The 27,347-nt window shown below is 42.3% G+C and overlaps 1 protein-coding gene across 1 annotated transcript in view; it reads right to left on the reverse strand.

Annotated features, from left to right (window-relative positions):
- Positions 1-4,114: 4,114 nt before the first annotated feature.
- The window catches only part of LOC145416474 (uncharacterized), a 64,509-nt gene continuing 41,276 nt past the window's right edge, over positions 4,115-27,347 (reverse strand). Inside the window, exons 8-26 of the mRNA XM_080285430.1 lie at positions 26,187-26,440; positions 25,604-25,906; positions 25,113-25,283; positions 24,816-24,955; positions 23,564-23,827; positions 22,556-22,665; positions 21,462-21,657; positions 20,119-20,345; positions 18,985-19,107; positions 18,456-18,559; positions 18,062-18,201; positions 16,755-17,004; positions 14,714-14,944; positions 14,329-14,527; positions 13,464-13,528; positions 11,770-11,963; positions 10,801-11,158; positions 9,544-10,374; positions 4,115-7,313 (exon numbers count right to left, since the gene is read on the reverse strand). Of these exons, the coding sequence (XP_080141556.1) occupies positions 4,926-7,313; positions 9,544-10,374; positions 10,801-11,158; positions 11,770-11,963; positions 13,464-13,528; positions 14,329-14,527; positions 14,714-14,944; positions 16,755-17,004; positions 18,062-18,201; positions 18,456-18,559; positions 18,985-19,107; positions 20,119-20,345; positions 21,462-21,657; positions 22,556-22,665; positions 23,564-23,827; positions 24,816-24,955; positions 25,113-25,283; positions 25,604-25,906; positions 26,187-26,440 (6,548 nt within the window). The 3' untranslated portion in view covers positions 4,115-4,925. The remainder of the gene's footprint in view (positions 7,314-9,543; positions 10,375-10,800; positions 11,159-11,769; positions 11,964-13,463; positions 13,529-14,328; positions 14,528-14,713; positions 14,945-16,754; positions 17,005-18,061; positions 18,202-18,455; positions 18,560-18,984; positions 19,108-20,118; positions 20,346-21,461; positions 21,658-22,555; positions 22,666-23,563; positions 23,828-24,815; positions 24,956-25,112; positions 25,284-25,603; positions 25,907-26,186; positions 26,441-27,347) is intronic.

Below are 27,347 nucleotides of genomic sequence, written 5' to 3' on the forward strand. Positions count from 1 at the left end.
CAGTGTGGAGGAGGAATGGCAGTTGTTTAAGAGTGCTGTGGTGGGGCATGCAGAAGAGGTGTGTGCATGGTGTGAGACGTGTGGGTGGTGGTGTAAGAAAAGGAAGTGAATGGTGGTGCGAGGAAGTAAGTATGGCTGTGACAGAGAAGAGTCGTGCATATGAAGTGTGGCTGCAGAGGAAGGATGAGGTGTCATATGAGAGGTATAAGGAAAGGAGGAATAGGGCGAGAAGAGCTGTGCGTGATGCTAAAGTGGCAGCAGATGAGAGGTGGGGTAGGCGGCTGACTGAGAATTTTCAACAGAGTAAGAAAATGTTTTGGAAGGAAGTGAAAAGGATGCGAAAGGGAGAGTCGGGGAAGGAAGAGCGAATAAAAGCAGAGGATGGAAGGATGTTAATTGAGACTGATGCAGTAAGGAAGAGATGGGCAGAGTATTTTGAAAGATTGTTAAATGTAGAGGAGGAAAGGGTAGCTGAGATTGTGGCAGATGGAAGGGTGCAAGGAATAAATGTGTTGGGAGAGTTGAATGATTCTTTGATCACGAAGGAGGAAGTGGAGAAGGCAGTAAAGGAGATGAAAACAGGGAAAGCTGCAGGTATGGATGGGTGTGCTGTTGAATGCCTGAAGAGTGGTGGAGTGACTATTGTTGACTGGTTAGTAAGATTGTTGAATGTGTGCTTTGTGAAAGGTATTGTGCCAATTGACTGGGCAAGTGCTTGTGTGGTCCCGTTGTATAAAGGCATGGGTGATAAGTATGAATGTACTAGCTTTACGGGTATGTCTGTTGAGTGTTGTAGGTAAGGTGTATGGTAGAGTGTTAATTATGAGAGTTAGAGAGGGTACAGAGGGAGTAATTGGTGATGAGCAGTGTGGCTTTAGGAGAGGGAGGGGATGCGTGGATCAGGTGATTGCTGTGAGACAAGTGTGTGAAAAGTATTTAGCGAAAGGCAAGGATGTGTTTTGGGCATTCATAGATTTAGAGAAAACGTATGACAGAATTGATAGGGAGGCTTTGTGGACTGTTTTAAGATTGTATGGACTTGATGGTAGGTTACTAAAACGGGTGAAAAGTTTTTATCTAAATAGTAGAGCTTGTGTAAGAGTGGGAAATGCTGTGAGTGATTGGTTTCCCGTGAGAGTGGGGCTGTGACAGGGATGTGTGATGTCGCCTTGGTTGTTTAATATTTATATGGATGGTGTTGTAAGAGAGATGAATGCAAGTGTTTTAGGTGGAAGTCTGAGTCTGGTGAAGAGTGGAATCTTAAGCAGCTGCTGTTTGCAGATGATACTGCACTGGTGGCTGATTCAGAGGAGAGATTGAGACAGCTGGTAGAGGAGTTTGGAAGGGTGTGTGAAAGGAGGAAATTGAAAGTAAATGAGAATAAGAGTAAAGTGATGAAGTGTACGAGGTTGATAGATGGTAGGGGGATGAATATAGTTTTGAATGGTGAGTTGCTTGAGGAGGTGGAGTGTTTTAAATATATAGGGTCGCATGTTGCTATGGATGGAAGAATAGATGCAGAAATGAAGTAGGAAAGGTGCTGGGAGGAATGAAAAAAGTGTTTAGATGTCGTTCGCTTAGAATGGATGTAAAGAGAAGGCTGTATGAGGGTGTTGTGGTACCGACTGCGTTATATGGGGCTGAAACATGGAATATGGGTGTAGCAGAGAGGAAAAGTTTGAATGTAATGGAGATGAGGTGTCTGAGGAGTATGTGTGGAGTGACGTGTATGGATTGAGTGCGAAATGATGAAGTGCGAAGGAGAACTGGAGTTGTTCGGGAGATGGTTGGTAGAGTTGAGCAGAGGGTGTTGCGATGGTTTGGGCATATGGAGAGAATGGATAATGAGTGATTGGTGAAAACGATAACTAGATCTGATGTGAGAGGTGTAAGGCTGAGAGGGAGACCACGAATAGGATGGATGGACAGTGTGAAGAGAACGCTGGATGCGAGAGGGATGTCTGTTGAGGAAGGAAGAGTGGCTGTGCATGACAGAAATAAGTGGAGAGAAATTGTGAATGTATAAATGATGACGCAGCCCTGAGGGGATATTCTCCCACATTTGATCTGATTAGCTAGTCAGTCAGGTGCGCATAAGGGGATGGGTCTATTATGATGTGGCAGGGGTAAACCAGCTCTGCTGTCGGGCCCTGCTGCGGATGTCACTGATTGCACTGCGCAGTTGTTGTCCCTTCTCCCCTTTGGGGCTAAGATGCGATTGACTGTGTTTGAATGGATGAGTAAATGGGGAGTGTGTCGTCCTGTCTCAGCTACCTCCCTTCCATGGGGGAAGCAGCCTAGGTATATAGATAGATAGATAGACCTTCCGATGGGATATTCTCCCTCATCTGGTCTGATCAGTTGATTGGGTCTGGTGCGGGGAAGGGGATGGGTCCATTACGATGGAGCAGGGGTAAAACAGCTCAGCTCTCAAGCCCTGCTGCAATTGTTGCTGAATTGCACTGCACAGTTGACCCTCGTGCGGTGTGGTGTGGTGAGGAGTGGTCCCTTCTCCCCTCAGAGGCTAAGATACAAGTAAATGTGTGCATGTGTGTGGATGAGTATTTCGGTGAGTGTGTTGTCCTGTCTTGGCTACCCCCTGTTAGAGAGGAAACAGCCTATGTATACAGATATACCTGTATGGCTTACCAGTGTGAATACATACATTTTGAAAGGCACTGCTCCATGCTTGTCAGAGTCTGCCACGTGTACCTCATGGCTATTCTGCAAGTTTCATATGGTTGGCCTTCCCTTTTCATGGCTTTGGTATTTGCAACATTGATTATATTCATGGGTTAGCAGGCCACCTCGAATTACACTGATTTAAGGTGTGTTTTGGGAATACTGGACAACCTGTGGTATCTCCTCTCAATATACACTTTAAACAAGTAGAGTCTAATGTCAGGTGATGTTCTGGAGCACTGTAATGTTTTTTTTTAGGTCATCACAAAATTAAATTACAACTGCTTGGACCATTTGCAGGGGGGCAAAAATTACTCTTGGATTTCTCAGTTCATGCGGGTTATGTTCAATAACCTCCCCAGATATGGAGGGCTGTCTGTAATCTTCCACAGTATCCATAGCAAATCCTGTAACTCTGGCATTCCCCTTCAGGACCTCATCCCGTGTTTTGCTTGATTTGTCCATAGGAGTTTTTGTTTCTCAGTTCATTTACCCTCACACTTCAGTGGTCGCTGCTCCTCTGAACTGTCTCCTTGCATCCCTCCACCTCTACAACGGGCACATAGCACCCATCTAGCAACAAACTGTCACCCCTTTTCTCTCCAACTCTCTGATGTACAAGTCAGCCATTACTCCCAGTCCTTCATTTATGCAACAGGTCAACTCTGGAACCATCTCTCTCTGTCTGTTTCCTACTTCCTATGATCTCCAGTCTTTCAAACGCAGTGTGTCCAGGCATCTTCAAATGAATGGATCTTGAATTTGGCTCTGTTTTGTATTGTTTTTGTTTTTTCTTTGAAGGAATGGTTTGCAGGTTCCTGGCCTTTGGTTCTTTCTTTCTTGCATTAAAAAAAAAAAAGTGCTGGAAAAGGATGCCTTCATATAGTGGCACTGATATATTTAGGTGGCTCAGTTGCCTGGTTACACAGACATCTCTCAATTTCTTCCCTATCCCATGAAAAGAGGATGGTGGACTGCAGATTGGCAGCTTAAGCCTGCAGTCCACTGGGTTCACATTTGAGATAAGCCTGAAGCCACAACAACAATGATAACTTTCACATTGCTGCTTTCTCCACATGCCAAACCCATATTCACTGCTTCATTCCACTGACACATTTTTCATTTGACACTTGCTAATTTCACACAGTTTTATTTACCTTGTGAACACCTTTTCAAACTGTAAGAATTAGTAACAACCTTCATTAATGTGTCCAGTATGAGAGATCTTTTCTAAGCTAAAAAAAGTCATCAGGATACAGCAAGAACAAAATTTGAAATGTCATCAGACTGAAGGGGTTAATGCATTACATACAGTAGAACAGTGAAAAAAAATCATATCATCAATGAAGGTTAAGTACAGACAGATTTAGAAATAGCTACACTGTATTAACAATATAAATATATTAACACAAAACTTATAAATTTTCCTCAGTCTGTGAAGCTGCAGCCAAGTCTACTCTTATCACAGTGAGGGGAGATGCTCAGTACACCACAAAGGTTGACAGGCAGACAAGAACTATTGTTATGGTACTGAATGTTGCAACAAGAATATTGCACAAACCTGCTTATAGTTATACTTGTACTGGTCAGCTTAGAACAATACAGTACAAACTTTGAAATCCGAAAATCAGATTTCTGAAGTCCTCCACTCTCCAAAATATTTTTCCATGTGATGGGGGATTTTGATATCACCTTTCCTCATATAATCAGTGAATATCTGAAGATTGTTTTTTTTTAGATGTATAAGAACAGAATATGATAGTAATACTGTTCATACAGGTTACTGGTACTTCACCATATTTATCATTAATGATACTGTAGACTGTTTATTGCATCATTGGTTATCACTACTCAGCATTCCAAAATTTTCTATATTCTGTAAAGTCTTTGGCCCAGTGCATTTTGGATTTGAGAGTCTGTACTGTATAGAAGATGAAGCTCTTCTGCACAATCAATTTTTTTCTCATTTTAGATGAAAAGAACACAGTGAGAATAGTTATACAGTATCTGAACTGTGGATTGAGTTTACATTTTACTTTATTTACATCACAACTGCAATACCAGTCAGTTATAACACTGAGGTAATGTTTTATTTACACAGTTTTTTTTTTATGGTGACCCAGTCTCCAAACCTATTCCAGGAACATCATGATTTGTCATTGTATAATTCCCTGATAAATTATGAATACAAAACAATATACTTTTGAAGATGGGTTTGGCTTTTGTGAAGTAAAAAGTTCTTGTCACCGAGGCTTCTTGCCTGGTGATGGCGACCGGCTTTTGAATATCTGGCGACCTCTAGCCAGCCAGTTTGCTGTGCGTGACCGGCGAGGGGCCACAGGAGAGGAGGGGCACGAGCGGGAGGGAGCTATGGGACCAGAGGGAGGGGTTTCCATGGAGCTTCCCCTAGGCAGTGTTTTAGAAGACTGTGCTCCCCCTGCGGCCGCCTCCCCTTCAGCTTCTGGTAATGCTCGCAGCTGAGACTCTGCGGTGGGTTGTGGAGAGGCGCTTTGTGTTCGAGTCCTCCCACCTGCAAAGTCCACTAGCAAACTCTGCCGGCATAATCTCTGGACTGCTGGCATGTCTCTCTTATCTTTACTTCTGTTGCGACGAAAAATCCTAAATAAGCCAAATGATTTTGAGGAGTCAACTGATGGGTCTATGGATGGCTTTCTGCGATCTGGAGACTGTGATTCAATGGAGCACCGAGAATGCCGTTTGCTGCTTCCTATGCCTCCAGATGAGGCAGACTTGACAACCTGTGATGAATAACTAAGTGGATTAGATTCTTCCATAAGGCAGCCTGCACTCTGCCTTCGAAATGAATCCTTCTTTGGAATGTTGCGACGTCTGGGGGCTGCTTTGGGAGGTTTGTCATGCGTCTCCTCCTTCTCTGGGGAGCTCATTTCAGTAGGAGTTGGTGAAGGATGAACAGGAGAAGGATCAACAGCACAGAATTCGTCGGACTCTTGCCAGCTGTCTTCAGTACTTGCTGTTCCGCTGCTGTGTCTCATTTTGACAGGATCAGAGTAATCATTTATTCTTAACTCACTTCTCAGAGGGGCTGCTCCACGTGAAAGAAACTCCTCCTTTGCTCTCTTGAGTCTCAGAGCGCGAAGATGTGTAGCAGGACTTCTGCTTTCTGCTTGAGAGGATGCACCAGAACGATCCTGTGTTGGCTGCTGGGAATTATCTGCTGCATACTCCATGTCACAGGAAGTGTCGAGGTCAGTTGGGATGGGACTGATGGCCGGACTGACACTGGGTGATGGTCTCCAGGTTTCACCAGTAATTGGATCTTTCAATCTTGATAACTGTGGAGAAGAAAAAATACCTGTTGCCTTGTTCCAGTGAGCATCACTTGTGTTTTTACTACCTGCCTGCACACACAATCCACTTGCTGATCTCTGCATCTGGTGTGAAGGATCCAGATTAGAGGCAATAACTGAAGTACTCTGAGACTTAACAACACCACCAGATGGGGATTTAGTGTCCTGGCCAGATGATTTAGGGACATTAGAGTCTATGTAAGTAGTATCCTTAGAAGAAGGAATGTCCTCTTTTTTACAAACAGTGCTAAGATCAGCGAGCAGTTTCCTCTGTGTGCGTGGGGAGTGCCAGGGAGGGCTGCTGGGAGGGGACCTGAACGGACTTCCCAGCAACTCCTGATTCTCTGTGATTCGTTGGTTAAATTTCTTAATTATATTACGTACTGCAGGAACACCCTCATTAACTGCCTCAAGAACTTTCTTTTTGGACTCAATTGGTGGACTGGTTGGTCCTGGCATCTGAAGGAGTGCAGCAGTTACAGCTGTGGCAGTTGCTACAGCTGCCTGAGAGGGAATATTATCTGTAGGGTACCTATGTAAGCACAGAGTGGATGTATTCTCACTGTTTATATCCTCTAAGCTAGGGCTTTGGTCATCCAATGTAATGACCATTTCTGGCTGGCTGCCCTGTTGAGAGGGTTTATTGTGTTTACTTTCAGACATATGAATGAGATCTGCACTCACATCCTGAGGACTCTGAGTCAGATCTCTGCTGCCAGAAGCTTTCCCATTAATTTTACCATGAATAGTTTCTGCCATAATTTTCATTCCTTCAGAGGCTGAAGTAGTGGCAGGTACATTCACTGGCTTTGCTGAAGAACTGTTATTAATTTTCTTGTTTTGGGTTTGTGTTATCGTGTGGCTGTGGCTCCTCTGACCAAATTCCTCAGGCTCTGCTCCTGGTCCAGTCTCAGGTCCCTTCCCAGCTGCTGTCCCAGACCCTCTCCCTGACCCTGCCTCAGACTCCACCTCTACTTCATCTTGGCTTTCTACAAATGTTGGAGTCGCCCTGGCTTGGTCTGAGTTATTTGTTCCACCTTGTACCGTGAATATGGTTCGCTTGGTTGGCACAAAGACATCGGGAGACTTATCGATGTGCTCCTGAATCTCCACTGGTCCACATGGGAGGGCTCTGAGACGCCTCCTGGCAAGTTCATCTGAGTCACGAGAGTTGGCACGGCGAACAGAAGGGTTGCGGCTCAGTCTTCCAGCTGTCAGTGCCTCATCATCATACACTGTCTTGCTGAAGGTATTGGCAAAGCACTCATCTTTGTTGCTCTGACCACAGCTGTCATACTCCACCTGGGGAAGAATTATTATAAGGAAGGCACAAGATACTGTTTCACTATCCAAAGGAAAGGGTGATAAAGGAAGGCATTACAACCAGAGAGATATTATTACAGGTAGGGAAGAGTTACTCTTTCATTATCAACAAAAAAGGTATTAGTGGAAACCATGAAAACCACAGAGATATTAACCTGTTCTGCACAGCATATCAAACAATGATACTGGAAGGATTAAGGAGATTAACCAAGGCCAAAGAGTGAGGCACAAGAAACCTTAGGAAAAGTCAAGACCAGGTCCATGCATAATGGGCAGGGAGAAGTATGAGAGAAAAAGGAGAACTGATATCATGATCAAAAGTTTGCCAACACTTCCTTGCCAGTTATGGCACTGGAATGTTCTGCATGGAATACTTTTATGTGACAGCAATATGAAGCATACAACAAAAGGGTATGGCAAAGAAGGATAATCTTTTACATTTGAGAAGCTTGGACGGTAGGACACAATGGTGGAAAGAAACTGTTGGTGAGCTTTTGTTTGTTAATGGCACATAATGCATGAGCTGAAATGAGAGTGAGGGACTTTACTGAGTATAAGGAAAAGGTGGGGTTGGGATGGGACAGAAGAGTTGAGCTGAACTGGTATGTCTCTTTCAATCAGATGATGAAAGTTATTTTGAAAGTATTTCCTGGGCTGAATAAAATTATATGAAGATAGCATGATCAAAAATATCCAGTACATCATCATAATGAAGAGGCTAGGGTAGATGAAGGCATATTATTGTTGGAGCATAAATATGAAAAATAGATTGAAAACTCAGATCCTTACTTACAATGAAAACTACCGTACCTAATAGTATATACTGTAGCGCACCATATCTACTGTTATTTCCTACAGGTATTCTACTAGTAATTTTCCAGTTAAAATATTCTCATGCTTGCTACATCTGTGTTGCACCCTCAGCTGTCTAACCTCATTTTTTCTTAGGTAAAATAATATGCTGACCAGCATTTTTTTTTTCTCTGGTATTCTTCCTGATTCTATAGTACTGTAACTGTTTTCAGTCAGAAGTACAAAGCTTTCTTTATCATACATTTTGAAGTGTCGTTTCTTTCATAGCTCAACTGAACTTCTTGAAACTAAAACACAAAATTATTATTTTTAATACTGTAAGTACAAAGTTAATGTATCTACTGTATAGGAAGCAGTATTAAATTTCTTTCATAATGATATTCTATTATGGTACATAATACAGTAGGATTGCCCATAATAATCTCACCCTTAACACTGATTGCCTATACAGTAACACAATTGGCTGCTGATCAATTTCTAAGCCTTACCAAGATTCGGAAAGATCTACTGCAGTGCAGAATGTGGCCCAAACATACCCAAATATGACATTTTCAGCCACTGCACTGACACATATCTCACAGTGCAGGGCATGTGACTGCTCAGATCTTCATTGGCGTGGGGTTGGGGTGTGGTGATGGGTGATGTGGGAAGGTGTAGGTGATGGAATAGGGGTGATGTTCTGGGTGTTGGTGTGGGTGATTGTGTAGTCAGCCTCCACATTTCAGGCTACCATTTCTTTAAGGACAGTTTGTTTTTAACTGTGTTTATCATGGTTTAGCACATTTAAGGCCAGTTTGAGAGGGTTAGGTCAGGCATGGGGTGTCATTAGGGGTGACTCTTGGGAGGGTATCAGTCACAAGCTGTTTTGCCCACAGGCTCTGTGCCTTCCATAACATGGGTTTCCATAACACCGGTGCTATTGCCCATCAGCTAGCTCTGTGATAGCCAGACCTACTGTTCATATGTTAACCACTACTTTTCTGTACCCTGTCCACTTTAACATTGCCTAGAATTGCCTTCTCTCCATCTTAAATGCTGAGTTGTAACAAGGAAGTAACACCAGAATATGGTGCTAGTCAAGAAATACTGACATGGAGAGGATGATGAGACACATACTGTACAGCATTGTCTTATCCTGCCACTGAACTGTAGTACATGAGATTAACATTTAAATATGGTACAAGCCATGAAGTTCTTTGCAAAGGATATACAGCTGTAGTACTGTATTACTTTGCCACTAGCTGTAATTCTAGTTAGCACTATAATATGATGCAAGTCATGAATAAGTTGAGGAAAAGATGTAAATCTGTAGTACTGACTTACTTTGCCAGGGAGCTATGGGAAATGGGATGAAAAAAAAAAATCACTTAAGCTGAAGAAATTATAGCCAAATTACCTGAGTGTCTGAGATGCGTCGGGTCCTCAGTTCTCGGCCTCTCTGTCGCACCCCGGAGAGAGTCACTGTCACCTCAGTCTCAAAGTTGTTGCTGGCATCCTTCACCTCCACAGCAGAAATCTGGGTCTTAGGTTCTTCATGGTGGCTGCTATCTTCCTCTTCTTCAGGATCTGTTGCAACCACTCTCCATCTCCTCTTTGGTTTCACTTCTTCCTCCACATCTACATCTGTTATAATGGCTTTCCACTTTCCCCTCGACTTCATTTCATCTTCTTCCTCTGTGTCATCCACCACTGCCTTCCACATGCCTCTGGTTTTCTTTTCCTTATTTTCTACCTCTTCACTCACTCCCACACTTCGCTTAACTCTCAGCTTTTGTTCCTTACTGATGGCTTCCTTGTTATCCTCCATTGCTCTTTGTTTTCCTCTAGTTTTTTGTCCATTAACATATTCTTCACTATCATCAACCACTGCCTTCCACTTGGGTTTGTGATTTATGGGATCTTTTTCCACATTATTCACTACTGCTTTCCACTTTCCCCTTTGTTTTTTATTTGAAGCATTTTCTGACACTTCATCACTATTTGCCTTCCACTCTTTGGGCCTCCTGTCCTCCTCCTCCTCTTCCTCTTCCTCCTCCATCTCCTCCTCTTCTTCCACCACAGCCCTCCATCTTCCTCTGGGCTTCTTCCGCTCCTCTGCTTCTTCCTCCTCCCACTCAAAGCTGGAGGAGATCATATGCTCGGCAGAACGTGTGGTGGAAGTGGTGGCGGTTTTCCATGTGCCAGGAAGGGAGATGCTGTCTTCATCCTCATCCACACGTGATGATGTCTGCCCAGAAGGGAAAGACACATAACTAACCTTTCCAGTACATAGTTACTTATTATAAAAGCACATATCTGACATTCTGTTTTGTTATTAAGTCAACAAGAAAGCATTAAAATTACAATGAGATGGTTTAGCTATATGGAGAGAATGGAGAATGAAAGACTGATAAGGAAAGTTTATGTGAATGAGGATGACAATACTGTCAGGCAATGACTTCTTTATTTCCACGCTCACATCCTTATTCCTTATCACTGCCTTCAGTGTCCCTGGAATTTTGTAGATTCAGCATATACTAGAGCAATTATGGAGGGTGAGGCACCTAATGGAGAGTAAGTACCCTACCCTGCAGTAAAAATATGAGTGGGTTAGATTCAAGTATGGGAAAAAGAAGGCTAGCAAAACTGGTGTCCCTCTACTTACAAATCTTACCTCAGCTTCAGGGGCACTGGAGGCAATACTGGGTGAGGGTGAGTGTGAGTGTGAGGGTCCTGAGGTGACTGTAGAGAGACCATCAGATGACCGCCTCCTCAGTACCTCCCATGACCTTCCTTCCTCTTCCTCCTCTTCCTCATCATCATGGTGCTGCTGTGTCCTCAAGAGCAGCTCACCTAATGTTGCACCGCCAGGCAGGAATACACTTAGTTCTGCTTCAGCTTCCTGTTCCTTTTCTTCCTCCTCTTCTTCATCTTCTTCTTCTTCCTCCTCTTCTTCATCTTCTTCTTCTTCCTCTTCTTCAAACTGCCTGTGCTGCTTCTGCTTGCGTTGTGAGTCTCTCCTTGATGGAGTACTGTCCACAGAAAACAGACTTATTAAGCCCTTCACTTTGATGACACATTGGTTTAGTTTATTCCTGATGATATTTAAGTGAGCCACCTAGGTGTGAAAAGGTTAATGAAACTTGACCTAACTTCTCCAGTTTAGCAGGTTTATCCTAAACTGAACAAAATCATTTGAAAATACTGTAGCAGGAATTAAGAAATAAAATCATCATTGGAATGAAGGAGTAAAAATAATGAACATAAAATAACACTGGCATCACAATGTCTGACTAGCAGCTCTTAGCATTAATTCAGCGTCAGGAGTATTTGTCAAACTGACAGCAATATTTATCTCAGACTTGCTCTCATGTTTCTAGTTACCTTTGCCATCTCTCCTTCAATCTGATTATATCAAAACGAATGGTAGCATCATAATGAAAATTTCAGGGAAAACTTGCACTGATCCAAGGATAAAGTGACTCAATCCGGACACAATCATGTTTCAATAAAAGAGAGGGTTCTAGGTTCACATGAAAAGATCTGGAGACAAGTCTCCACAGGGTTGACTTAAACCCTGTTTGAACTGATCAGCATGGAAGAAGTACAGTATGTGCTCTTTTGTGTGCCTTCCTGGTCATACCTGTGATCTCTGTCCTCAAAGCTGAGTCGAGTTCTCATCTCCTCCAAGCTAGATGAACCTCTGCACTTTGCCAGTGATGCTGCTGATGGCGATCGATGTGAGAGTGGTGGTGAGGACTGGGTGGTGTCTTGATGCAACAGTGCAATACTCTGGAACACTTCATTGGCCTCTGCCACCAGGCGCTCCTTCTCTGCCTAATGAGGCAAATGTTTCTTAAAACAAAGGCTGGAGTTATCTTAGAATTTGAAAATTTTTCTAACTGGAAGGCTTTCTTATTATTCATATTCAGCAATTTGAATGATACTGTTAGGCTATCCTCCATCATCCAATCCCATCCATCCATCATCCAATCCTATATTGCCCCATGAGGAGCGTAGGAGCCTGGGGCTAGGCAGTTGGTCCTGACATATAAGATGAGAGTGACCAGCCTCACTCATCCCTGAGTGGCATTACATGAGCAATCAACCCCAACCACCCCTTGAATATAAACCTTCACTGGCTCAATCTGATTGGAGCGCAATAATTACCCACTAAACCATCAGGCGCCAAAATTGGGTTATATGGTTACCACCCAGCATAGTAAATGGTTTCCTGGTGTACAGGAAACCATTTGGCTTGTCACTCAGTGTAAAGTCACCCATATCATTACCTAGAGAAATATTCCAGGAAAAGCTTTGTTTTCTTGAAGTGTTACTGTTGGAGAACACATATATAACCTACACAGTTTACAACAAAATTGTCTGCTGAAACTGCAATAAGACAATGTTTACTTGTTATCATCACCATCATTTTAGTCCTGTTTGTTGCCAGCATTCTTGTCAGCATGGGAATCATCCTATCACATGTTCCTTAGCAATATATTTTGGATATCACACCTTAATCCTTTCATCCCGAGAAGTCTCTCTTAAAGCTGAATCAAATTGCCTGGCCTTAACCAAAATAAGATACAAAGACTTAAATCTAAGGGGGTTTTATTTCATCTAAAAGTAACTTGTTTTTATATGATTAACAGATTTTAAATATGGTACCACAAAAGACAACATTAACATGCTATATGAGGAAACTAGTTGACAAAAAGTAAATTGTAGGAAGCTTGCTATGCTCAAAAAAATACAGCTCCTAGGTGAATCTCGATGTCTTCAGCACATGATCTTAAGAGAAAGAAGACCCAATTCTGTCTCCTCTATGCTATATTCCAGGAGCTAACCTAAGTGGTTGCTTGTAGGGAGGTATTGCAATATTAATAGGTCATTTGAAATTAACAGTTTTCCTATACAATATTGTTGGAACTAAGAGGGTGCTTAGTGACTAATGAAAAGTTAACAACTGTATCTAGCTCCTCCAATTTGAAAAGCTTCTAAGCTGAAAAAAAGATAATCTAGAGATAACAGGAGTAAAACAGAAATTATATACTTGGACACCTTGACGCTGATGTCATATATATTTTGTTCTTTCTACTTGAGGGCAAAATTGTTCAACTTATGAGATACTCTTCTGGTGGGGAGGGATAAAATACAGACTTCATCAACCATTTAACTATGAGGGTGATTTTGAGAGCACAATAAAAAATCTGATGTTAGAGATAAAGACAGGAAAGGAGAGAGAGACCTTATGCTGGAGTGATTAAAAACTTTTCTAGTCTCACTGCAATACCAAACCTGACAACAAGGAACATATGACACTCTCAGACTCACTATATTCTCATCCAAATCATGGACAGACCTCACTTCTGATGCCTCTGACTCTGGAGATGTGGAATCTGAAGGACAACAGTAAATTACTATTTAAAAAAAAAAAAAAAAAAACTTTGAGCAAAAATGGTTCATCATCATTATAATCATCATTATTGTCCTAATCCTTATTCCACTTAAAAATACAGTATGAGGTGATGTACAATTTTCTATATACAAAAGAGAGGTTTGAGCAGAAATTTATCATCATCATAATTATTCTGACCCTTTTTCCCACATACCTGTGTTCACCTTCTTCTTGACCTTCCTTTCCTCCTTACAGCCAGCCTACTATCTTATTGTCATAAATTCATTTTCCTTATCTCTCCACCATGCTTTTTGCTTTCCTCTCCTTCCCCTTCCAATTATCCAACTTACTTAACACTCTTTTAGTTACCCTTATTGCTCAGCATTTATACAGTATTTAGTTTTCCTCTTTTTCTTCTTCCAGCTTCCATTCTCTCACACCTATCTCATAGCCACTCCTACAGCTCCACATTTTCAGTCCTTTGATCATATTCATAGTGTTGCACTCCATGTTCTTACCATTCCAGTCTCATGTACTGTCTCTGTCTGTCTGTCTGTCTGTCTGGTCTGTCTGTCTGTCTGTCTGTCTGCCTGCCTGCCTGCCTCTCTCTCTCTCTCTCTCTCTCTCTCTCATCAGTATCACAACATTTTCATAATCTCCTCAACTTGTTCTTGGTCATCTTCTTCCAACAACCTCATAAGCAAACTTTCTCCTAGTCACCTCAGTTAGAATGTACTATTTCTTTCCACTTCATTCTTGGTCTACCTCTCAGTATTCTGACAACCACACTCTCTCCCTCACCTCTGTAGCTCCACATTTTCATCATCTCCAGCCTGAGTTCCTTGGCCATGCGACTAAGTTCAGCATTCATGGCAAGGAGATCCTGAGGATCACAGGCATGGGGTGGGTTGCCCCTGAAGCTACGGCTGGATATTAGCTGTCCTGTTGTTCCCTTCGAAGTCCCATGTCGCCCTCTGCCACCCTCCCAACTCTCAGCATCCTGTGGGATAAATTGGGGGAACTGGTCAGCTTACCATAATACATACCAATACCACTTCAGTTAGCAATTTTTTTATATCTACTGTAGACACACTAACACAAAAGAATATAAAAAGATAACATACAGAGTAAGTACGACTAACTGTAGAGATGATAGACAGAATAAATATACCAGTATAAGCCTCACATTTGTTGAGGAGTCCGTTGGAAATGTAATGGCCTCAATTGAAGACCAGGTACGGGAGGGTCCTTGGTGGGGGTGTCTGTGTGGTGGGTTTGAATCTCCCACCAGCCTTAGTGATGACTGGCCCTGCAGACTCCTCTGGCGGTGTGTGGGGGCTTGGCCTGACCCTCCCCCACTTACACCTCTTCGCTCCAGTCCATGTTTTGCAACCAGGGCCTGTTCCAATCGCTTAGCCTGCAGAAGGGATGGTATTTGAAACAGACATTGACTTGGAAGAATTACACCTTGGTATGGAAATTTTGGATGAAATTTGTGAAATCAAGACAGCCTTTATACTATAATAACGTTTCTATACTTCTGATCTTTGTTAGCTCTTAACCCCTGACTGATTTCAACATCATCATCATCATCATCATTATCATCATCCTAATTATACCAGTACTGTACATGAAATTGTGATCATCTTCCACTACTCTGAAATCTTCTATGAATCATTCATTCATCATCCAATCCAATGTTGCCCCATGAGAAGCAAAGGAGCCCAGGGTTAGGCAAGTTGGTCCTGACATTTAAGATGAGAGTGACCAACCCCAATCATCTCTGATTGGCATTACATGAGCAATAAAGGCCACCCACCCCTTGGATATAAACCTGCACCTGGTCAATCTGATTGGAGCGCCTTAATCGTTTCATTCCTTCGTTTCATTTTGTTTCTTTTTAGAAGGCTCCAACATGCTTGCATGCATCAGCCTTGGTCACCTAATGGTGGCTCTCCAAATGACTCACTAAACCACCAGGTCCCATGATTTGGTTATATGGTTACACCAAGCAAAGTAAATGGTTTCCTGGTGTACAGAAACCCATTTGACTTTTCAGTCAGTTTAGTCACCTGGAGACAGAAGGAAGAGGAAAGAATGAAGGAAAGAAAGACAGAAGAGGAAGGAGGGAAAGAAGGAAGGAAGAGAGGAAAGGGCAGGCACCTGAGAGCAGCACCACATTGAGATAGTGGATGGTGAGCACCTCCATCCCCTATAATCATCTCCTCACTATCTGCACATTTTTTTCATCACCATAAACCTTTAAATTTAAAGGTGAATGTAGGGAAGAGTAAAGTTATGGTCTTTGAGAGAGATGAAGTCAGTGTATGAACAGTGAGGTTGCATCATGGACAATGAGGAAATGGAAAATGTGAGTACGTTTAAGTACTTGGGTAGTGTGATCAGTAAGGATGGAAGTTTGGAGGGTGAAGTGCTTGAAAGGGTACAATAAGGAAGAAAGGTTGCTGGGTCCTTGAAGGCAGTGATAAGAATCAGGGAAGTGAACATGGAAGTGAAAAAGTTACTACATTACAGTATTGTGAAACCAACTCTGATGTATGGAAGTGAAGCTTGGACGATGTTGGAGGGACAGAAGTCAAGAGTGAGAGCAGTAGTAATGAGTTATTTGATGGGAGCCTGTGGAGTCACATGAAAGTACAGACTGACAAATGAGGATGTGAAGGAGTGTTGTGATGTGGATGTGAATGTGATAGGAAGCATTAGGTGAAACACACTGAGGTGGTTTGGCCATGTGGAGAGGTTGGAGAGTGAGAGACTGATAAGAAGAGTGTATGTGAGTGAGGTGGAGGGGGAGAGAGGGAGGGGAAGGCCAAGGATGAGATGGAGGGATGGAGTGGAGAGGTATATGAGAGAGGGGTGTGTGAATTGGGAGCAGGGCAGTGAATTGGCGGGGAACAGGGTGATGTGGAGGCGATTTATTTGTGGCCACCCCGTATAAGGGATTAAGGCATCTGGCAATAGATAGATAGATAGACAGAGCATAAACCTGCTGTTGTATGTGGGATAGGTATGACCTAATTTAAGGAAAATTTATTGTACTGTGTTGTAACAGGCAGCATGCACATGCAGTACCTGACATACTTAAGCAGCCAATCTATAAGCATTCAGTCTATGTTTTATAGGTCCTGAAGGGCAACTGATTCTTAAGGCAGGGAATAACTTTTGTTAATAAACATCCTAAACCACTTGCAAGACTCATATTTCACCTGGAAAAGCAAGTCACCAGTGAGGTTGTGGAGCTTCTGTACTTTCTTGGGGGGGACTTTCTTAGTTTTGCGATGCTCCCTGGGTCTCATCTCTCTCCTGGCTACCTGCTTAGCCTCCAACTCTCGCACCACCATCTCCTCTGTCTCCTCCTTCCTTTCTACCTGCTTCTCCAGGTCCTCGGGTTTTTCTGAGTCCTCTCTAACTTCTTCATCCTTGGACCGTTCAGGTGTATGCTCCTCCCTTGGCACACTGAGTGGGTACAAATAATGATGTTAAACTCTTGAATCCAATGAAATCTTTTTCATTTAATTTGTCCAACCTTAAAATGGCTTTTATTTAGCTTAAGCTACCCCCTGCTAGGTGCTGTTGTTGTTATTGATAAACTTTGGTCAGTGTGATTGAGTACTGTACAGTAGACCCATCAACTGTAGCAAGCAGCCGCCTCTGCAGGGCCACCCATGTAGTGAATACTGTATATTCTGATGATGCGGCCAAGCGTGCCTTGCACTGTGAAGCATAGTGTTTAGTGTGGAGGTTTTGTTCCTGGGTGGATTCCGCAATTCCATCTCCACAAATTAACAGGAACACCATAATGGGTGCCACATCACCCTATCATGCTGTTATATGGTTACCACCCATATGGTTTCTGGGGTTAAAGGAAGCCATTAGGCTTGTCACTTAGTGTAGAGCTACCTGAAGTGGAAAAAAACAATGAAATGTGACAGAAGGGAATGGACAAAGTAGGAAAAGTGGAAGGCAGACACAGTAGCAGATTGATAAATGTGATGAAAGAAGTAGGCAGCACTACATCATGTGAGTGGATGTTTGTCACCACCGCCTACCACCATCTCCTAAGTAAAGATGCCTAATCACATGTTGCTAGGTTTAAATAAATTGCTATAACGTCTAGAATATTGCTAGACTACCGACCAGCTTAACAATATTGCAATATCTCATACCACTGGCCATCAGATTTTGGTGTCAGACAGATGTGTATACAGTAAATTCTCATAAAAAATTTGCATATGATTTTTGTTTTTTTTGTTTACACCTCAGTGGGGCATTGTAATGAAAAATTGGCAAATACACTTCATACTGTAGATGCTATCATTACATTTTAAACTCACTTGCCAGTTTCCTTCAGATTGCATTGACAGTTATGTGTAAAAAGCTTTAATACTTAAGAACACATTCCATACTTATCGTGATGACTTTGTGTATTTCTTGATCTGGTACCAAAAGGGCCAAAAGGGCTAAAATGGCAATCCTGCTCCTAAGGTAATGAGGATAAGGCCCATTGAGTCACCTGTCCTCCTGGGAAAGTGATGGGTCGTGCTGAACAGTCTGAATGTTGACCTCTGCACCAGCATCCTGTAGTTCTCGTATCCTCTCAACCAAAGACTCGGCAATCTCAGTCTCATGTTCCTTGTGCAGCTTGAAAGCACACTGGAGGGATGAGGATTTTAGGAGGTTAGGAAGGGGACCAAGCTGAGAGGGAAAAATGCTTAGACTAATGCAACTCAGCAATCTCTTAAATGCTCCTTATGTCAGCTTTAAGGTGTACTGGGGGAGTGAGATTTTTGCAGGTATGGAAGCGGAAAGGGATAAGGGAAAAGCAAGTGACTTAGATTTATGCAACTAGGCAATCTCTGTCTTGTGCTCTGTATGCAGCTCTTGCTCTCCCTCTCTCATATCCTCACCTCCAACTGTTCCTTCTCCATTTTCAAGCGGTCCCCTTTCATCTCCAGCTCCACAATACGAGCTTTCAGCTGGTTGATGAGACGCTGGTTGGCCTCAGCATCATCTGCATGGGAGGTCTTCATTAAAGATCCAATTTCTGTGACAAAGAGGTCTTAATAAAGGATCCTAACAATATATATACTGTGTATTTTTTCATAAACAGGTATAGGGTATTCATAAAGGAACAAATGTTTATCATAAACAGCCATTCATAAATGAACCTAAGAAATGTTTATCATAAACAGCCATTCATAAATGAACCTAAGCAATGTTTATCATAAACAGCCATTCATAAATGAACCTAAGCAATGTTTATAATAAACAAGTCTTCATAAATGGTGTTAACCAAATTTCAAAATACAAGTCTTCATTAAGGATCTGAACCAAAGTTTTATGATGAACAAGTATTCATACAAGATTCTAAACATTTTTTATGATTAAAAAAACAAAATCCACATATGGTCTCAGTCAAATTACTGAGTATGTTACCTGGCTCTCCTCCCACTGCCTCATCTCCATCTTCTCCCTCCTCTGGGCAGGGGTGGTGGTGTAATAAGGTGGAGGAACCACTGCTTGAGTCCTTCATGATGGTCACTTGCCTATGAAGCTTCTCTGTGGACGTATGGGAATTTTAGTCTTAGAAGAAAAAGAAAAAAGCTTAAATACAAGTTTCATGCCTATAAACTATACTAGCTTACATGCATAGCATAAAATGACAAGATAAAGTGTCCAGCAAGAGAAATGGATGTAAGGTGTTAGCTTTGAACACTTAATTAGGGAAAATAAAAAGGCACAGCCTCCCTCTTGTTTCTGTTCCACTATTGCAGCATACTTGTTGTTTTTACCTGCTGTACCAGTCAACTGTTACTGTTTTCTGCTATCTTCATCTAAAAGTGAGATGTAGGGCTAAATATCCCAGTAATCAAAACAGTAAAAAAAAAAAAAAAGTAATAAAAATAAACCCTCAGGATAAAAATGGAAGAACAAAATATGAATCAAGGTTTGCTATACATATGACACAGCTTTCATTTCTTTTTCAGCTTGGTAGTTGAAAGAATGGTTATACCCCAATCTAGTTGTGAAAGTGACTTAATCAAATGAAATGTCTATCCTGTTGACTGTGGGGTGGATGAAAAAATTTTGAAAGTCTGAATAATGAGTGAATGAATGTACTGCTCATTTTACTTGACAATCTATTACCAGTTCTACTTCTGTGTGATTTTGTTTTTCTCTGTTATCAGTTCTGCTACTATGTGTTTTCCTTTTCCTGCTTCTGATCCTGCTCACCCCATATATTAAAAGGTCAACAGGGTTATGAAGCTGATTATAATGATGACTGTGATGATGTTCTGAAATGCTCATCACCTTCCCTTTCCTTCTTTGAGTTTAGATCCCCCATCTGTCTGCTTTTTGTGCCCCACTTTTCTTATATATATGTGCTTCCTCTCCACCACATGCTACCTTTATCTACTGCTCTGTGAAGCTATGTTTTTTTTTTTTTTTCCAACTTTTGCTACACTGTCCATCTTTCAGCCCATGTCTCCCATCTATTTGCCTTTTCTATCTCACTTTAACTAAGTATCTGTTTTCTCTGTCTGTCTGTCAGGTTGTCTGTCACCTTACCTAGTGTTCTGAGATGCTGGTCAGCAACATTGTCCATCTTGGAGTCCAGGTCACCCATTTTATTTTCCAGCTCCCTACAGAGGTCCTCCTGCTGGCGTAATTTGTCGAGGAGGCTCATGTTTTCATGCAGGAGGGAGTGGTATGCCCCCTGGGATCTCTCCCCATCCACATCCACCTCCTCCTCATCCCTCTCTACCCTCCGACCTCGACGTGAGACATCCTCCTCACTGAAAGGAAGAGTTCGTTAGTTAAACAAGGTGGTTGTTTTTGTTGTTGTGGCCCAGACTGCATGCTGAAGTCACCTTTCTTCTGTGGTCCAGATATTCCAAACAATCTCAGTTGGTGTACAAGGTGGTGCAGTGGGGTGGTGTAATGCAGACCAGAAAATTAGGGAGAGTTATAGGACTGAAAGATCTGTAATGCTTCTGTGGTTGTTGCTGCTGTTTAACTTCAGTCTGTCTGTCAGAATAGACCCTTTGACCATAGGTAAGCAACTGCTTCTGTGGAGCTGTCCTACATGTATACATACACTGTTGGAAATCAGCATCTCCTTGTACTAGACAATGCTTCACCAGGGTCAGGCCAGGGTCCTTCCCATGGTGAAGTATGAAATGTAGGGAAATATGAGGAGGTCTGGCTCCAAGGTGGACTCTATAGCTGCTCCACTACATCACCAATCTGGGCAAACTTGGGCTGTCTGGATGTTGCTACTTCTCATCCTGCCCTAGGGTGGGAAAGGAGGCTCTGGATGATGATGATGATGATGATGATGATGATGATGATGATGATGATGATGATGATGGTGGTGGTGGTGGTGGTGGTGGCGGTGGCAGTGGCGGTGGGGGCAGCAGCGGCGGCGGCGGTGGTGGTGGTGGTCCATCCATCCATCCATCATCCAATTCTAGGTTGTCCCATCAGGAGCGTGGGAGCCCAGAATTAGGCAAGTTGGTCTTGACATTTAAGATGAGAGTGACCGGCCTCACTCATTCCTGAGTGGCATTACATGAGCAGTAAACCCCAACCATCCCTTGGACATAAACCTGCACAGGCTTAATCCAACTGGAGCACCTTAATTACTCACTAAACCACCAGGTGCCATAATATGGTTATATGGTTATCACCCAACTTTGTAAATGGTTTTCTGGTGTACAGGAGACCATTTGACTTGTCAGTGTAGAGTCACCCATAGGCAGAAGGAAGAGGAAAGAATGAAGAAAAGAAAGACAGAAGAGGAAGGAAAGAAGAGAGGAAAGGGCAGACACCCAAAGTGGCACTACATTGAGTGAGTGGATGGTGAGCATCCCCACCTACTACAAAGATAAAAGTTATAATACATCACCAACCTGCCAGATGAGTCAATGTTTCTAGTGATCTCGGCTGGTGCATATGGAGGTGCCGGGGTGCGGTGGGCCCGGCGTGGTGGGGGAGCAGGCGGGGGTTCATCCACCACCACCTCTTCCAGCTGCACCAATACTGCAACTTTAGGACCTCCTGGTTCCTCACCAGCTAAAGTGGGCTCACTGACAGCCTTGTTGTCTGCTGAAGACGGTGAAAACAAATATGAAAAAATAATCATCATCAAACTTATCATCATCATACTGACTTTTTTTCCACTCTTAAGAATGAACTAAGTGTAGTCAGAAATGGAAACTTTACCTCTTATACAGCCATAATGTAATATGTTTTACTATTCCTGTGACCAGAAATTTTATTCAGCATAGGCAGAATTCCAGGTAGTGATGGAGTTAATGGAGGTTATATTTACCTCCTCCACTTTGAAAAACATCCCTAAGCTGAATAAAATAATCTGTCAGTTGCTGTTGTTGTTGTTATAAGTATTGTTATGATTGCTGCTGTTATAGTGGTTGTTGTTGTTGCCGTTGTAGTGGTTGTTGCTGCTGTAGCTGTTGTTGTTGCTCTTGTAAATGTTGTTGTTGTTGTTGTAATTGCTGTCTTTGTTGTTGTTGTTGTTTAACAGCAGTCTGTCTGACTAAGCAGACCTGTCAACCACAGGTAAGCAACTGCTTCTGTTGGGCCATCCTATAGGTACTGTTTAGTACTGTACAATACATATGCAGTGCGAGGATCCGATGCCCCCTAATGGCAAATAGCACCTCATCAGGGTTGGACCAGGGGCCTTCCCACAGCAAGGTGCAGGGAAATATGAGGTATGGCTCGTAGGTGGATGCCACATCTGGTCTACCCAGGGTGCAGAGTGCCACCTCATGTAGGCTTCACTGCTTGTTATCTTACTGAGCTGAGATATGCCTGGTATGTTTCTCTGCCCACAGATGCTTCTCTGTTAGTGCAAGTGGAAAAAAATGTGACAGACATGTCATAAGTGTGACTAGGCATGATGAACATGCTTTAAATATGAAGCAGATGTAGTTGAATATTAGAAGAACTGTTGTCTGTGATTGTACTGTACAGTACTGACCTTGCAGCCCTTGGTCCTCGGTGTCCATTTCGTTAAGGGAGAGGCTAGATGGCTGAGATTGCACTGATGCCCCCACCATGTCAGGTGCCATGGATGACTCTGATTTGGATCTGCAAGAAATAATTACAGAGTCAGCCCTCTTACATATATCACTTTTTTTTTGGCATTCATTTTACTACACATCTGCAGTAAATTAAAGAAAAATTGCCAACTAAAAATTCATATGGTACTTATGAAGCTGATTTTGCAGTTTCCCTCAGTTTACAGTACTACAGTATTTGTATGGAAAAAGTTGCTGTTCAGGTCAGTCTTGCTATACAATTGGGTTATGTTCAGGGAAAGCTGGTCAAATAATGATCGACTGTACACTGAATGTAAGGATCATTTAAGTGAAATTGGCAATCGCATATTGAAAACGATGCATCATAGAAGATTATCATGATCGTATAAACAAAAATGGTGATTGTGTATCGTGAATCCATCTATCCATCATCTAATCCTGTGTTGCCCTGTGAGAAGCATAGGAGCCCAGGGCTAGGCAAGTTGTTCCTGAAATTTAAGATGAGAATGACCAGCCTCACTCATCCCTGAGTGGCATTATGTGAGTAATAAACGCCAACCACTATATATCGTGAAAAGGGTGCTAAAATGTTAAGATCTTATAGGTGGAAGATTGTATATCGGTTGACTGTAAAATGAAGGTGACCTGGAACACGCACCAATATATACTGAAGATTTACTGTATTGATAGGAAGACTGAGATGGCTTGGGCAAGTGGAGCGAATACAGTAGAGGATGAAAACTAAATGAAAAATCTATGAGTGGGAATGTGGAGAATGGTTCGCCAAAAGTAGATTTAAGAAGACTTGGATGAAATCTCACCCTTGACCAATTTGGAGCTCCGTTTTGGTGACAGTTTGATCATGATTGGGACATATCAGTGATTTTTACTATGAATTATTCTCTCGTTTTCCACAGACAGAAAAGTCTCCCTCTCCCATCTCTCACCTTACTAGCCTGACCAATTCAGGGCTTCTAGGTTTTTCAGGTGCATCCTTATTCTTTGGAGCCTGATTATAGTTAGGATCCAGTAGTGCAATGGTTGAGGACTCAGGTCGTATCCCTCGACGTTCCTCCCACTCATACAGCTTCTTGGTGAACGTCTGGCTGATGCCCTCAAACCGGAACTCCCCTGTTGAGGTTTTGATATAGATCTCCTTCTTCCTTGCTGGTCCCCCTTGTCCTCCCATTGCCTGACGCATCTTCTCAAGTCTGGGGAATTGGGGGATTTACAAAAGAAAAATGATCTTTATGCATGTGAGATAGACATTACAGTATACACAAAGTTATACGAGAAAACAAAGACTTTGACAAATAGCATTAAAACCAGGTGACCAATAAATATAATAAAACAGATTTTCAAGTACCAAGGGGATTAACCAGCATCTGGTTTTTGCTGCTTCTATGTAGGGCAAGATGTTTTGATAGTGTGAGAAATGACAGTGTAGGAAAGAGGTGTGAAAGATGTCACAGAATACCAGAAAGGTCGTATCAAGGTGTGTTAAAATGGTATGGCCATATGGAGAAGGTGGTGATTATAAACTGATAAAGAAAACGTACAGATCCAAAACAGTGGGAGTTAGAGGAGGGGGGGAGGAGAGGCCTAGAAGGTGGAAAGATGGTGAGAGTTTCTGACTCAAAAAGATCTCATCCATGAGGGTGAAACACATGTACTGTAGAGAAAAGAGCTAACTGGAATGGTTTATTGGGTGGGGATGATTGACTGTCATGACTTGTAATGGGCAGGAAGTGAAGCAACTGGGGCAAACCATAAGTCACTATGGTCTGAGAATGGATGGCCTGAAATTGCATATAATTTATTTATGATAGCAGAGAGAGTAAATGTGAGCTAATTCGGTTGCTTTCTCCTGTTTTCTGCTGCTGCTTACTTGAGTGGGTAAGACCAAACATGTATTAAAATGAAAAACCTTCATCAGGTGCTCATGTCAGTTCTGGTTGAAAGATTGTTGCATATTTCAGTTGTTGGTTATCTTACTTATAGGGGCCAAGATAGTTATACCCTTCAGGGGCCTTGCTAGAACCAAATAAAAAACTGATGATGTCAGGATAATGAGACGAATGGATACTGCTTCTCCTCTTTTAACCTGGTAGGCCTCTCCTGTACTAAAATTGTTAGAACTCAAACAAGTAAAAGTATATTTGAAATCCTTGAGGTGAAGAGATTAAGTCAAATTCTGACCTTGCCTGTCTCTCAAGGAACTTCTCTTTCTCCCTCTCCAACCGCTGAGTCTCACGCTCCACCTTGAGCAACTCTTTCTCCAGCCACTGCAGCTCCTTGTCTGACTTGTCCCTGCCCTTGTGTCCTCCCTCCACCTTCCCCTGTTACACAAATAAACAAAGGATGAAGTTCCCCCTTCAAGCCAATAACATATTTTTATTTCATTCTAGACTAATAAACAAACATTTGCAGTATTTTCAGGCTAGAGAATTTTTTTTTTCCCTTGGAGAGATTAACAATAGTTTTCATTTAACTCACCAGGGGTACTTTGTCCATCTTGCTTGATTTCATTTTCTTGATCTTATGAGCTGAACCCTTCCTATCTAACCTAGGACTGGACCCAGGACCTCCTGCTTGCTTGGCAAAAACTTGACTGGCAGAAGCAGATGTCTTTACTTGTCCCTGACTTGGGATGCTCTTGTGCTGTGCCTGTGTCAGTAGTATCCTTTTAAGTATGGCAGGTTCAGCTTATAGAAAACTCAACTTTACATGATCTTAAAAAAAAAAAAATTACATTAAAAAATATCTTTCTGTGTTTCTGTCAATTTTCTTCTACTGAGGGTTTTCTTCTAGCTTTTTTTTTTTTTTTTTTTTTTTAAAGTTTATGCATACTATGGGAAAAGGTATGTTTCTGTATCTCTAAGTGAGTTTTTATAATTTCTTGTTCTTGCTTAGTTTCATTTTACATACATACTTTAACTAGCATTTAGACACAGCTAACCCTTACTTAGGATGGATACTACCTGTACCATCTTGGCCTGAATATTTCCTGCAGAGGCTGAGGATTTGACCTGAGAGTGTGATGTGGCTGGTGGTGATGAGGATTGTTTCACGTGGCCTTTGATGCGCTGCCACTCCGCCATTTTGCGGTTAAAGTCCTCTCCCAGGTTCTTCTGAAGCTCCTCCACATTCTGCTGGCTTTTGCCCACCATGGCCTTGCGAATCTCCCACTCTGTCAGTTTCTTGCGAAAGTCTGGTGGAAGGTCATCCTCACCATGCACCCTGGTTTTCACATCTTCCTGAACCCGCCCTGTCCCACTCTCAACCTTGCCCTGGTTTGAGAGAGTATCTGATAGTCTGACTTAAGTAACAGATCAGGACTAAGTTATCAGAGTATGGTATTGTAGTTACATTGCACCAAACATCTAAAATCAATGCAGTTTTGGTTGAATACTGGTACCTTATTTTATTCACTCTTACTTGAGAGATTTCATTACTACTGATCCTTATGGAAAATACATCACTGAGGAAGAAGTGATATGAAATCTATTTCAGTGAGAATGGCTTAGATACAACAAAAAAAAGATTTCATTAATGTAATCAACCACTTGCCTTCTCCTTCTCTCTCTCCTTCATTTTCTCCCACTCGTGTAGTTTTTTCTTGAAGTTGTGAGGGAGGTTGTCTTCTGGTTGAGGTGCAGGGAGTCCAGGAGGTGAAGATCCTGGGGAGCCATGAGGGGGTGGGGAGGAGGAGAAACTGCTACCCCCTTGCCCTGCCCCACCCTTGAGACGTTCCCACTCCTGCAGTCGTCTGTTGAACTCCCCACTGAGGCTCTTCTGCAGGTCAGCCAGGTTCCTCTGCATACCTGCACAGAAAAGTCAGAAGGAAATGAGCCATCATCATGATCATCATCATCATCACCATCATCTCCAATGCCTTACTTTCTCTGGGGAACACTTTGGGAAGATGGCCATGACAGAATTACCTCCTGACTATTTCATCATCACATACCCCTCTCACTGTCTTAAACTCTCACTCTTTTTTCCTTTTCTTTCTCTCTCACCCTCAGAAAATAGGTCAGATATGCCTGTCAGTGAAATAGGGATGGGGTCATTAAGGCAGAAAATCCTTTCTTGCCATGTTCCAGTCTTTCTTAAGAGGTGACTAGAGGTTTTCCTTCTGTGAATATCTTCCAGACAGGGATAGTGGTCCCCTACAGTTTAAATAAACTGAACAATGGTCAGCATTCTCACGTTCAAAGTCTTTCATGACTTCCGTGGGGGCAATATAGGTCCTGCACATCTCATTGCTCATCTGATTGGTGGTGAAGTGAGGGTGGATGAGATAAGGATGTGGAGTGGACTGAAAGGGTTACTTGCAGTTTAGCATTTTTATCATATTCTTGCAGTTAACAGATTATTTCTTTCTTTTGAGAGAGTGCCCAAGTTGTGGAAAGAGTAAATTAAAATTAATAAAATTATATATACCCCTCCTCCAGTTTGGAAGATGTGTGTCTTTTAAGTTGCATTAAATTGACGGGTGATATAGAAAAAATGTGACTGAGTTAATAATCATTGATACAGAGCATTTATTCTAGCATATTCTAGCCTGGCAGGTCCATTACCACTTGAAGCTTAGTTGATGACCATGTGCAGTCGCATTAGACTGGGTTGATTTGATCAGTAGGCTAATCAAGTAGACTCATTCCTGCCTCATAATTAAGGCTCATCTAATGCCAGACAGTATTGATATAATACCGGTAACTCTTTAAA

The sequence above is a fragment of the Coenobita brevimanus genome, chromosome 106 (assembly GCF_032717465.1).
Source record: "Coenobita brevimanus isolate Jiangsu-jjx chromosome 106, ASM3271746v2, whole genome shotgun sequence".
Classification (NCBI taxonomy): domain Eukaryota; kingdom Metazoa; phylum Arthropoda; class Malacostraca; order Decapoda; family Coenobitidae; genus Coenobita; species Coenobita brevimanus.